This window comes from Mastomys coucha, unplaced genomic scaffold, assembly GCF_008632895.1.
Source record: "Mastomys coucha isolate ucsf_1 unplaced genomic scaffold, UCSF_Mcou_1 pScaffold21, whole genome shotgun sequence".
NCBI lineage: Eukaryota > Metazoa > Chordata > Mammalia > Rodentia > Muridae > Mastomys > Mastomys coucha.
This window is the reverse complement of record NW_022196904.1, coordinates 35671073-35684071: the sequence shown is the minus strand read 5'-3', so window position 1 is coordinate 35684071 and position 12999 is coordinate 35671073. Positions and strand designations below refer to the sequence as shown.

The window sequence follows — 12999 nt, the reverse complement described above, 5'->3', positions numbered from 1 at the left end:
CTGGCCCATCCCCAGTGCAAGGCTCCTGATTGTCCTCAGCCTGATGCTCTTTGTTGTCAACTGCAATATGCTGCACCTGAGGCCACAGGTATCCTATCAGCTGGCCTTCTACCTGTGCTGGTGTGCTAGTTTCTAGATGCTGTGGGCCTGTGAGAGAGCTGCCTTGGATGGAAGGGCGGGGCCTGGGCAGGGCATGGGCGGAGCCCAGGAAAGGAGGGTAGCACTCAGGCCTTAGTTTGGACTGGGGTGGGGCTCTGAGTGGAATGCCCATGGGATTCTTTCCCACAGAAACTTTGTCTTTCCTCAACCAATTGCTGATGTGGAGCTACAGTATGACTTTCATGGAGCAGAGGCTCGGCTACACCCATTGGGCCTCGAGAGACCCCTCTTTGCAGTTGTAGAAGCAATCCATTTTGGACAAGAACTTGGAACCTGCCCAGAAGCTGTCTGCTGTAAGCAGCTTTGAGAATTACCAAGGGACTCCCCAACAGAGCGACACTGCAACTTCTCAGGACAGTGATGAGTCCCCATGGCCAGATGCTTTTACCTCTGTCCCTGTGGCTCAGTTTCCATCAGGTCTCCCGTGAGGTCCAGGTACCCCTGAGAGCAGGTAGCACCCTCAGGACACAGATGGCAAGTCCAGCTCCCTGCACTAGGGCTCCCTCCTTGCTGCCTGAGTCTTGGCAGGGACCCTTCTCTAATACTCTCAGCTGTGGCCATGTTTCTCTGAGCAGACACTGGTTTGTGGTCCCAACCATTGTGTACAGTGTGGCCCGTTTCCCAAGGTGGACGATTCACTGTGCCACAGGGCATGCTCCTAAGCATTTATCCTTTGGTCCAGCCCTACGAGAGACATCCCCTCCAGGGGACGCAGCTGGACACTCTGCAGCCTAGCCTTGGGGGCAATCCCTGCATTTCTGTGGACAGACTCCTCCCCTGGAAGTCAAGACTTAATTAACATAACACCTCTGTCCTTTACCTGGCTTCACCAACTCAAGAAAACCAGGTCTTCAGTCCAAATTCTTTGTGTCTGTTTATTATCTCTTCTGCTTCCATTGTAGTCAGGCCTAGCAGGAGTCGATTTTTCTGATGTCTCCAAATTTTTCCTTTCTTATCTGAACATTTTTCTTGCCAGAGGAGACTCATGTGGCATCCCTGACTTGGTCTGAGCCCTTTGACTGCATTTGTCTTAATTCCACCCCCTTAGCCATCAGTACATGTCCATCTGTCCCTTGGTGATCTACTTTGGAAGTTCTGACCTTAGCTGAGTGGACCTTGATGTGGTACCCGACTCCAGAATGCCAGAGAATGTCAGAACTTGAACTTATTTGCTGCATGGTAGTTTTTATTGAGAACAGGGGACAATGTCACACTCAGCCGTTATTTGCCATAATGTCTTTTACTCAGGATTTGTAAATAATAAGTTTGGTGTATATACCCCGGGACATTGGGTTCAGCACATGGGCTCGACTCCCATGATGTGATACTTTGGAGAACACCATCACAGATCAGTGGGCCTCCTGAGTCACCCTGAAAGAAGGACAAGGACAGGAGTAAAAAGGACCTGGCAGTTGAGTTCTGCTGGCCAACCTGGAACTGACTCCCAGGGGAGGAAGACAGGGACTCTAAGAGGCAGCTGTGGCCAGGAGGTGAGGCAATCCAGCTCTTGGTAGGCCAGCTCTTACAGGGACATGGTGTTGGAGTGAGGGGTGGACGGGACATTCTCCAGAGCTGAGTCAAAAGGAGAAATAGTACCAGCTATAGGATCCTCCCCTCCCAGCCTGCATCCCTTCCATAGGAAAGGATGCTAAGCACCTGAGTAGACAGGGTGTTGAAGTGGGAACCAGGAACCTCAGTCTCCTCTTTCAGTCCTTCCCCTCACTGCAGGGAGGGGCTGTCTCACCACACAAGTGTCTTTGCTTCCATCCATCTCTCCTGCACACAGCATGGTATCTGTCACCTTCCATATGAGTCCTTTGGCACAGATATTATTGGGCATGAGCTTGAGGTACACACACTGGAGATCATCTGGGTATTTGTCTATGGATCAGGAGTCAAGAGGGTGGTGAGCAGAAGCCAGCCCAGTCCTCTCTGCCCCTCCCCTGCACCCAGCTGTGTTGCTTGGCCCAGACTCACACTCCTCTTTGGGTGTAATGCTGCCCCAGCCTGAGGCAAGGCATCTGCTCCCCACAGTGGGCTCCTCAGTGGGGAGGTCTATGGGCTTCACAACATCTGTGATTTCAGCTGGCTCGCTGAGACGGAGGAGCATCAGGTCATTGCTGAAGTCTATCACGCTATTAAAGTCGAAGTCTGGGTGAGGGATGGCTTTGCTGATAAGTCGGTACTGAGCAGAGTGTTCATCCTCTTTTATGTTGTTTTTGCCCAGCCATATCTCGTACTTGCTGGAGGGCAGGGAAGGAGATGGAGGCATTTAGAGGAGGCAACTAGGGAGATTTAGCAGAGTACAGGGGAAGAGGTGAGGAGGGAGGAAAGAAGAAAGAGTCAGAGACAGAAAGACACACAGACAGAAAGACACACACATATACACATATAGAAACAGAAAAAAAGCACACAGAGACAGAAGGACATACACACATGCACACACACACATGCATATTCACACATGTACCTGTGCGCACAACCCGCCCCCCCCCCCAAACCCACATACAGACATATGCAGACAGAGAGGCCGAAGGGGACAGAGTCAGGAGCAGAGGAGAGGGGAAGAGGGTACAGGGAGGAGGGGGCAGGCCTGAGAGCTGCTCAGGTGCAGCTGGGACCAGGCTGAGCTTCTCCAGCAGGTAAGGCCTGGCCTGCAGCCCAAGGTCTGAGCTGTGTGTTCTCTCTGTATTCAGTTACCTCTCCCAACTCCAGCTCTGACCAGCCCTTTTCTATGGTCCTCAGATTGGACAGAAGGTCCTAAAGGCCATGGTAGTCTGAAGAGAGTGAGGACTTCTCTCACACCTTACCTTCAGGGACAGCACTTTCTACACCTTAGGCCTAGTCCCCACTATGACCAGTACTGATACAAGAGAACACATGAGACCCAGACCCAGACAGGGCTTGGCAGAGACACTAGGGGGAGATATGCAGTATATGACATATATTTGACATATGGCCTGGTAGATACTCAGATGTGAATACAGACAGGAGACATACAGACAATAAGACAGAAACAGAAGAAACAGGACTCTGAACCCCAGCCTGGAGAGAGGCCCAAAGAGAGACTATGAGGTCTATGAGGTCATGGATAGAATTTCAGTCAATTCCTCCCTCCTGCCCTTCAGTACCCCAGCCTGTCCTGGAGCCATGTCCTCTGGCTGCCACTCTGCTTTCCTGTCTCCTCCCTTACTCACTCGTTATAGCAGTGGGCAGCCGAGAGAACCCAGTTGTGGTCCAACAGGACACCACTGCATAGATATGGTTTATCTTTGGTGAAGCCCAACACAATCACATTCCAAGGTTGGGAGTTCTTCTCACAGTTAAATCCTCCAACAACCAGATTCTGGACAGGAGGCGCAGCATCTGCAATAGGGGAAATTGGGGAGGGAAGGGTTGGCAGAGATAGGAAGGTGTTCTGTTGGGAAACAGAGTTAAGCAGGGTTGGGATCAGGACATGGTCAGGGGATCCGGAAAAGGTACCCATATATATTTAATCGTGGATAGGGAGATGTCTGCTGTGGGTACAAATAGCTCTTAAAGCACGAATCCAGTATAGTGTCAGGCCACTTTATAGTTTTGGACTTATGGATGGCAGAGACACCAGAGAGAGAGAGAGAGAGAGAGAGAGAGAGAGAGAGAGAGAGAGAGAGAGAGAGAGAGAGAGAGAGAGAGAGTCAGAGACAGAGAGAAAGAGAGACAGACAGAGACAGAGAGATACAGAGAGAGAGACAGACAGAGACAGAGAGACACACAGAGAGAGATAGAGAAGAAGGAGGAGGAGGAGGAAGAGTAGGAAGAGAATGAGGAGGAGGCAGAGGAGGAGAGGAGTCAGGGGATTCTAGTCCATTCTTAGTCCAATGAAAATGAAATCCTTTGATTTGGCATTTAGAGTCTCCAAGGCTTGAGAAGAAGTCAGGGCCTGGGCTGGGTTTTGGGAATACAGGAATGGGTGAGGCCTCAGAAAACTAGATTTGAGTGAATATATGAATCCAGGAAAGGGAGCTTAGGGATGATTTGGGATTTGTTGGATTGGGCATGAAGTAGCCAGTTGGGATGGGAGAATATGAGGGGTTTCCAGATCAATGATCAGGATCAAGGCTATGGCATGGGTTCCCGTTAGGGTCTGTGGTGGAGATGATATTTAAGAGCCGTAGGGCTCCCTAAGACTGAAGCTTGAAATGGGACAAGCAGTGAAAAATGGAATTTCTGGGGGACTGTGGACAAAAGCCTGTGCTTCCTGTGGAGGTGGGGCAAATGATATTTAATTTTATTTTTGGGGGAGTGAGGGCATTGCTGAAGCTAGAACTCAGACCTTTTGACACATACTGCACAGGGGCTCTACTGCTGAGCCACACTTTATGAAGAACCCTATTGGAAGATTCTAGCAGGTGCTCTACCTCTGAACCATGCCTCTGCCCATCATTGGGTGATGGATTCTAGACAGGTGCTGAGCTACATTGCCATTCTTTTCCTTGTTTGAAAAAGGGTTTCATGTATCCTAGGCTGCCCTCCAGATCAATGTGTAGCTGTGGATAACCTTGAGTTTTTGATTTTCCTCTTGAGTGCAGGTATCCTGGCCATGTGCTGCCTCACTCAGCTCAGCACAGTGCTGAGGATGGAATGCAGGACTGCACACGTGCTGGGCAAGCATTCTGCCAATGAAGCCACAACCCCAGGACCCTTAGAATGCTTTTATCTTGTATTTTGATACAGATAAGATCTACTTGTCTCTAAACTGCTCAGGCAGACATGGAAATGGCACTCTTCCCCAGCTGCTGGATTACTTAGGTTGGGCTCCTCATGCTGTGAGATGAAGGAGAGATGGATAGATTGGTAGATAGATAGTTAGAGAGGGGGGGGGTATAACTGTAGTTATCTCTATGACTCTCCTCTCCCGTTTACATTCCCATGAGCAAGGGCTTCATATTTCTGGCCCTGGCACTATGCCTCATCCTCTTGCCCACCATGATCCTCTCCTTCTGTCCAGTCTGCCGCCAACTGAACAAGACAGACTTCACCTTCAGTTTCCTCAGCATTGGCATAGGTAAGTGTTGGCAAGGACAGGGGTGACTGGTGATCCTCCACCCTACCCCAGAGCTGCCTCCTACAATGAGGTTTGTCTAGATTTCCAGGCCTACTGCTCTGAGAGAGAGAGAGGTGAGCCTCTGTCTTTCTTGGGAATTCTTGTAGGTCAGACTGGCTGTGGTCTCACTCTATAGTCCATGCTGGCTTTGAATATGCCATTCTCTTGCCTCAGCATCATAAGCAGCTGGGATTCTAAACTTATGCCCATTACTTGTGACTGATGGCCTTGTTTCCCATTTTTCTTTCCCCTCTGACTATGTATCCATTTGTCCTCTCTCTCTCTCTCTCTCTCTCTCTGTGTGTGTGTGTGTGTGTGTGTGTGTGTGTGTGTGTGTGTACTTGTAGCAGGTCAGGGAGGTTGTCTCTGTCTCTCTCCTTCTGGGGATGGTGGTGTTCCCTGTCTTGCCTTCTGTCCTTCTCTGGCCCATCCCCGGTGCAAGGTTCCTGATTCTCCTCAGCCTGATGCTCTTTGTTGTCAACTGCAATAGGCTGCACCCATGGCCACTGGTACCAGCTGACCTTCTACCTGTGCTGGTATGCTAGCTTCTAGATGTTGTGGGCCTGTGAGAGAGCTGCCTTGGATGGAAGGGCGGGGCCTGGGCAGGGCAGGGGCAGAGCCCAGGAAAGGAGGGCAGTACTCAGGCCTTAGTTTGGACTGAGGTGGGGCCCTGAGTGGAATTCCCATGGGATTCCTTCCCACAGAAACTTTGTCTTTCCTCAACTAATTGCTGATGTGGAGCTACAGTATGACTTTCATGGAGCAGAGGCCTCGAGAGACCCCTCTTTGCAGTTGTAGAAGCAATCCATTTTGGACAGGAACTTGGAGCCTGCTCAGAAGCGGTCTGCTGTAAGCAGCTTTGAGAACTACCAAGGGACTCCCCAACAGAAGGACACTGCAACTTCTCAGGACAGTGCTGAGTCCCCATGGCCAGATGCTTTTACCAGTGTCCCTGTGGCTCAGTTTCCATCAGATCTCCCGTGAGGTCCCATTCTTCCACTGAGAGCAGGTAGCTCCCTCAAGACACAGATGGCAAGCCCTGCACCCACGCTAGGGTCCACTTCTTGCTGCCTGAGTCTTGGCAGGGGCCCTTCTATGGATGTTCTCCAATACTCTCAGCTGTGGCCATGTCCCTCTGAGTAGACACTGGTTTGTGGTCCCAACCATTGTGTACAGTGTGGCCCGTTTCCCAAGATGGGCGATTCACTGTCCCACAGGGCATATTCTTAAGCATTCATCCTTAGGTCCAGCCCTACCAGAGACATCCCCTCTAGGGGACGCAGCTGGACACTTGGCATCCTAGCCTTGTGGGCAATCCCTGCACTTCTGTGGACAGACTTCTCCCCTGGAAGTCAAGACTTAATTAACATAACACATTTGTCCTTTTCCAGGCTTCTCCAACTCAATAAAACCAGGTCTTCTGTCCAAATTCTTTGTGTCTGTTTATCATCTCTTCTGCTTCCATTGTAGTCAGGCCTAGCTGGAGTCGATCTTTCTGATGTTGCTAACTTTTTCCTTTGTGATCTGAACATTTTTCTTGCCAGAGGAGACTCATGTGGCATCCCTGAGTTGGTCTGAGCCTTTTGACTGCATTTGTCTCAATTCCACTCCCTTAGCCAACAGTACATGTCCATTTGTCCCTTGCTGATCTACTTTGGAAGTCCTGACCTTAGCTGAGTGAACCTTGATGTGGTACCTGACTCCAGACGACCAGAGAATGTCAGAACTTGAACTCATATGCTACACGGTGGGTTTTATTGAGAACAGGGGACAATGTGACACTCAGGGGTTATTCGCCATAATGTCCTTTATCCAGGCATTGAACTTAATAAGTTTGGTGTATATTGATGGGACATGTGGTTTAGCACATGGACTTGGCCCAAATGATGTGATCCCTTGGAGAACACCATCACAGATCAGTGGGCCTCCTGAGTCACCCTGAAAGAAGGACAAGGACAGGATTAGGAGTAAGGAAGGACCTGACAGTTGGGTTTTGCTGGCCAACCTGGAACTGACTCCCAGGGGGAGGAAGACAGGGACTCTAAGAGGCAGCTCTGGTCAGGAGGTGAGGGAATCTAGCACTTGGTAGGCCTGCTATTACAGGGACATGATGTTAGAGTGAGGAGTGGACCAAACAATCCCCAGAGCTGAATCAAAAAGAGAAATAGTACCAGCTACAGGATCTTCCCCTCCCAGCCTGCATCCCTTCCATAGGAAAGGATGCCAAGCACCTGACTAGACAGGGTGTTGAAGTGGGAACCAGGAACCTCAGTCTCCTCTTTCAGTCCTTTCCCTCACTGCAGGGAGGGGCTGTCTCACCTTGCAAGTGTCTTTGCCTCCATCCATGTCTCCTGCACACAGCATTGTGCCTGTCAACTTCTTTTTGAGTCCTTTGGCACAGACCTCATTGGGCATGAGCTTGAGGTACACACACTGGAGATCATCTGGGTATTCGACTGTGGATCAGGAATCAAGAGGGTGGTGAGCAGAAGCCAGCCCAGTCCTCTCTGCCCATCCCCTGCACCCAGCTGTGTTGCTTGGAGCAGACTCACACTCCTCTTTGGGTGTAATGCTGCCCCAGCCTGAGGCAAGGCATCTGCTCCCCACAGTGGGCTCCTCAGTGGGGAGGTCGAGGGGCTTCACAACATCTGTGATTTCAGCAGGCTCGCTGAGACGGAGGAGCATCAGGTCATTGCTGCGGTCTATCATGTTACTAAAGTTGAAGCCAGGGTGAGGGATGGCTTTGCTGACAAGCCGGTGCTGAGCAGAGGGTTCTTCCTCCATTAGGTTGTTTTTGCCTAGCCATAACTCGTACTTGCTGGAGGGTAGGGAAGGAGATGGAGGCATTTAGAGGAGGCAACTAGGGAGATTTAGCAGCGTACAGGGGAAGAGGTGAGGAGGGAGGACAGAAGAAAGCGTCCAAGACAGACAGAAAGACACACAATACACATATATAGAAAGAGAAAAAAAAACACAGAGACAGAAGGACATAGACACATGCACACACACACACAAGCACGTATGTGCACATATACCCCCACATACCCACATTCAGACATATGCATACAGAGAGACAGAAGGGGACAGAGTCAGGAACAGAGGACAAGGGAAGAGGGTACAGGGAGGAGGGCACAGGCCTGAGAGCTGCTCAGGTGCAGCTGGGACCAGGCTGACCTTCTCCAGCAGGTAAGGCCTGGTCTGCAGTCCAAGGTCTGAGCTCTATGCTCTCTCTATATTCAGTTACCTCTCCCAGCTCCAGCTCTGACCAGCCCTTTTCTATGTGTCCTCAGAGTGGACAGAAGGTCCTAAAGGCCATGGTAGTCTAAAGAGAGTGAGGACTTCTCTCACCACTTACCTTCAGGGACAGCACTTTCTACCCCTTAGGCCTGGTCCCCACTATGGCCAGTACTGTTAAAAGAGAACACATGAGACCCAGACCCAGACAGGGCTGGGCAGAGACACTAGGGGGAGATATGCAGTGACATATGGTCCCGTAGATACTCACATGTGAATACAGACAGGAGACATACAGACAATAAGACAGAAAAGGAAGAAACAGGACTCTGAACCCAAGCCTGGAGAGAGGCCCAAAGAGAGACCCAGGAGGTCATGGATAGACTTTCAGCCAGTCCCACCCTCCTGCCCTTCAGTACCCCAGCCTGTCCTGGAGTCATGTCCTCTGCCTGCCACCCTGCTTTCCTGTCTCCTCCCTTACTCACTCATTATAGCAGTGGGCAGCCGTGAGAACCCAGTTGAGGTCCAACAGGACACCACTGCATATAAATATTTCATCTTCAGTGAAGGTCAACACAATCACATTCCAAGGTTGGGAGTTCTTCTCACAGTTAAATCCTCCAACAACCAGATTCTGGACAGGAGGCGCAGCATCTGCAATAGGGGAAATTGGGGAGGGAAGGGTTGGCACAGATAGGATGGTGTTCTGTTTGGAAACACAGTTAAGCAGGGTTGGGATCAGGACATGATCAGGGAATCTGGGGAAGGTACCCATGTATAACTGGTTGTGGATAGGGAGATGTCTGCTGTGGGGACACAAATAGCTCTTAAAGCACGAATCCAGTATAGTGTCAGGCCACTTTATAGTTTTGGACTTATGGATGGCGGAGACACCAGAGAAAGAGAGAGAGAGAGAGAGAGAGAGAGAGAAAGAGAGAGAGAGAGAGAGAGAGAGAGACAGAGACAGAGACAGAGACAGAGACAGAGACACAGAGAGATAGTGATAGAGACAGAGACAGGGACACAGACACAGACACAGAGAGAGACAGAGACAGAGAGAGACAGAGACAGAGAGACACAGAGAGACACACAGAGAGAGACAGAAGAATGAGGAGGAGGAAGAGAAGGAGGAAGAGGAGGAGGAGGAAGAAGAGGAAGAGGAGGAGGAGGAGGAGGAGGAGGAGGAGGAGGAGAGGAGTCAGTCTAAACCAAACAGCCATTGAGAAGAGAAACTGGCAGATCCCCCTTACCAGAAAGGTGGGAACCCATCTGATGCCACAAGTCAATTTGAGAAGTGAAAGTTTTGTAGACACTGACAACTTGAGAAGATGCTGGACCGGTTGTCAGCATGTGGAGAACACAGCAGATGCTGGACAGCCAAAGGTACTAGTGTGGGATTTAGGCAAGCCCATGACTTAGGGGTTGGGCTATTAGACTCTAGGAAAAACAATAAACTAGAGGGACATCTGAGGTCCTCTCAGATGTAAGTAAGGGGTTAGTAAGGGGTTGGGCTCCTTAGAAAGACTGGAGAAGCCCAGAGATGATCAGGTGGCTAAGGAGGAGAAAGTTCTGGGAAATGGGAGGGAACAGGAGCCTGGCATGGGAGCAAAGATTGGGAGGGACTCTGCAGTGTGCAGGGGCAGAGAAGGAGGAGCAGGTGGTGCTTCAGGATGTAGCTGGGACAAGGGGAGAGGGGAAAGGGATGTCCAGGGCCAAAGGCAGCAAGAGAGTCATGGGTCTGACCCCTCCTGCTTCCATCATCTCACCAATCACTCCTAGGGACAGGGCAAGGAACAGGATCAGGAACCTCATAGTAACAGGTGTCCAGGAGCAGCAGGCTCTATGCTGAGGAGCCTCCTTGGACAGCCCTTAAAATCCCTCATTTTTCGCCCCAGGGCCATCCCTGCCCTGTTGGCCCCAAGATGCTGTCCAAAGCCCTGCCCTTGCTGACCTAGGTGAATTACCTGCTCCTACTCTCATGTCTGTGGAGGGGAGGGCCCCATGCTCCTGCTGTCCAGTAGGCCTTAGCTCATCCTGGATAGCTTCCCAGGGCCGAGATTGGGTAGGGCAGTGCCTGTTGCTCCTGGAGCTGTTCATTTTCCGGGGACTGTAGCCAGATGGCAAGGTCAAGGACGATGGTGAAGGAGTGTGAAATGATGGTAGAGGAGCATGTTACCCCCAACACACAGCTCAAAGGAAGGCCTTCTACCTGAAGACCAAGATCATCCTCAGAAGTCAGCAGTTAGGACAAAATCTTTGTACCAGTGCTAGCCAAGAGGGCTGCAAGCCCCCACAGATACAAATCCTGTTTTTGAGAATGACAAAATTCTTTCCTTCTTGGACTTGGAACTCTGGATCACTGATTTTATTGTTCCCATTAGAAGTTTGGGAGTTGCGTATAGTGGTGCACACCTTCAATCCCAGCACTTTGACACCAGAGGCAGGTGGATATCTGTCATTTTAGGCTCTAGTAGTCTGTGACGTAGACTAACCTAGTCCACATAGTGAGATTCAAGACAGTCAGGGTTATATGTAGAGCTGTCTCTAAACAAACCAATAAAGTAAAATAAATGGAAGTTATGGTACACATTACCATGGCCTGATCACTCTTTGATTCAAGAATATGAGAACTCAAGTTATTCCTTGCCAGTTTCACCTACCCTGAACAGTGTTGGGGTCCCAATGACCTGTTTCCTCCTTGATTTCTAGATCCTGAGCTACATTTTGAGGTTTGCCCAGCCTGGGCTTATGTGAGTCCCTTTCCCAAGAAACAGCAACCAGAAAATGTCACTTCCTTCCAGGAGCCTCATTAAGGGTTCAGCTTGGCAGCTGCATATTTTGGTGCACACCATTCATCCCAGAGTGTGGGAGTCAGGGCCTGGTGGATCTCTGTGAGTTCCAGGTCCGATTGGTGCACATAGTGTATTCAGGCCACTGAACCCTACATAGGGAAACTTTGTCTCAAAAGTTAAACCATCAAGTCTTCAGCATGGGCTCTGTTACAGAGAAGGAGAAATACCTAGCCTTTGACACCTACTTACTGTTCCAGGTTTCAGCCTGATCTGCTCTCGTTGAACATCTAGACTATTTGAGCTCTCATTGCAATTAGCACATTTGACTTGGGTGTGTGCATGTGTGCCTTGTGAGCTCCCAGGAAGCCTAGCTAGCCAGAATCCAGGCTAACTGAGGAGCTGGTGATCAATTGGCCACCAAGTCCTCCTCTGAGTCCTGGGACTCTGAGCCCAAGTTCTTCTGAAAACTAAACTGTTCTTAGTTCTAAAGTACAAGAGAGGAAGCAAGCATTCATCCACTCATTAGTTCATTCATGCACTCATTCATTTATGCATCTGTTCAAGCATACTTAATGATGGTGGAGTTTGAGATAGGTGAACTGCATCAGAAGAGGCCAGTGCATCAGAATGGAAAGAGTTGAAGTGGTATTGTAGATGAGCTGCAAACAGCTTCCACAGGAACTGGCTGTAGATGAGAGGGGAAATGGAAAGGAGGCAGAGGATGAAGGTTGGTATGCATCGAGAGAGATGGAGAAAAAATCCAGGTCCCCAGACCTTTCTCCCTCCCCAGCTGACCTGCTCAGTTCCTGGGAGGAGGACCAAAAGTTGGTCCTACGTGGCTGATCCTTCTTCTTCATTATCCTAGCAACTTTGTTGGTGTTCAGCATGGTGGATGGTCAGGTGGCCTATGTGCACGGTCCATCCACTGGGTTTATTGGCCTCTGGATTGACTGCAAGAGGCATAAGTGTGCCAACGTGGGCCAATTCACTGGTCAGTGTATACAAAGACTGGGTGTCCTTGTAATAGGTGTTAAAGGTGACTCTGGGGGTGGGGCACTGGCACTCTCTCAGGAGTCTTCCTGGGGGAGTCTGTTAGGGCTCACAGGGGGATTTCATTGTTGGTGGGTAATTCATGAATGGTAGTAGAGTTATTTTAGAATTTCTAGGTAGTGACTTTGGTAATGTGAATGGAGGTGATCTTTTTTTTTTTTTTTTTTTTTTTGGCAGGCTAGAACCCAGAGCCTTACTCACATACTCCACAGGGGCTCTACCGCTGAGCCACACCACCAGACGAACCTCATTGGAGAATTCTAGGCATGTGCTCTACCTCTGAACCATGCCCCAGACCCTCTTTGGGGCAATGAATTCTAGACAGGTGCTGAGCTACATTGCCATCCTCTGTCTTGTTTGAGACAGGGTCTGATATAGTCTAGGCTGTCCTCCAGCTCAATGTATAACTGTGGATAACCTTGAGTTTCTGATGCTTCTTCCTAGTGTGGGTATCCCTGGCGTGTGATGCTACACTCAGCTCAGCCCAGTGCTGAGGATGAAATGCAGGACGGCACACGTGCTTGGCAAGCATTCTGGCAACGAAGCCACAACCGCAGGATTCCCAGATTGCTTTTACCTTGTATTTCGACACAGATAAGTTTTATGCGTATCTAAACTGCTCAGGCAGGCCTTGACATGGAACTCCTTCCAAGCTGCTGGAGTATTTAAGTTGGGCTC

General features: G+C 50.0%; 2 protein-coding genes across 3 annotated transcripts in view; both read right to left on the bottom strand.

Annotated features, from left to right (window-relative positions):
- LOC116101215 (renal glandular kallikrein-like) overlaps positions 1 to 5675 on the bottom strand; it is a 14080-nt gene extending 8405 nt beyond the window's left edge. Inside the window, exons 1-4 of the mRNA XM_031384862.1 lie at positions 5654 to 5675; positions 3357 to 3525; positions 2137 to 2402; positions 1904 to 2040 (exon numbers count right to left, since the gene is read on the bottom strand). Of these exons, the coding sequence (XP_031240722.1) occupies positions 1904 to 2040; positions 2137 to 2402; positions 3357 to 3525; positions 5654 to 5675 (594 nt within the window). The remainder of the gene's footprint in view (positions 1 to 1903; positions 2041 to 2136; positions 2403 to 3356; positions 3526 to 5653) is intronic.
- Positions 5676 to 7027: 1352 nt separating this feature from the next.
- LOC116102109 (renal glandular kallikrein-like) lies at positions 7028 to 10294 on the bottom strand. Of its 2 annotated transcripts, XM_031386333.1 has the most exons (6): positions 10246 to 10291; positions 8965 to 9133; positions 8383 to 8392; positions 7798 to 8059; positions 7565 to 7701; positions 7028 to 7183 (listed from the first exon to the last, which is right to left on the bottom strand). In XM_031386333.1, the coding sequence occupies exons 1-6, from the start codon at positions 10289 to 10291 to the stop codon at positions 7028 to 7030; spliced, it is 780 nt and encodes a 259-aa protein (XP_031242193.1). The 2 variants fall into 2 exon arrangements, with proteins under 2 accessions (XP_031242193.1, XP_031242194.1); XM_031386334.1 differs by lacking the exon at positions 8383 to 8392 and having other exon boundaries at positions 7798 to 8063; positions 10246 to 10294.
- Positions 10295 to 12999: the final 2705 nt, after the last annotated feature.

Excerpts from the sequence above, each read along its gene's own strand:
- LOC116102109 (XM_031386333.1), bottom strand. The coding sequence starts at position 10,291 with ATGAGGTTCCTGATCCTGTTCCTTGCCCTGTCCCTAGGAGTGATTG. Across the intron at positions 9,134-10,245 it reads CCTGTCCCTAGGAGTGATTG|ATGCTGCGCCTCCTGTCCAG; the intron begins GTGAGATGATGG and ends CCCCTATTGCAG. Across the intron at positions 7,702-7,797 it reads CATTACACCCAAAGAGGAGT|TCGAATACCCAGATGATCTC; the intron begins GTGAGTCTGCTC and ends CCTGATCCACAG.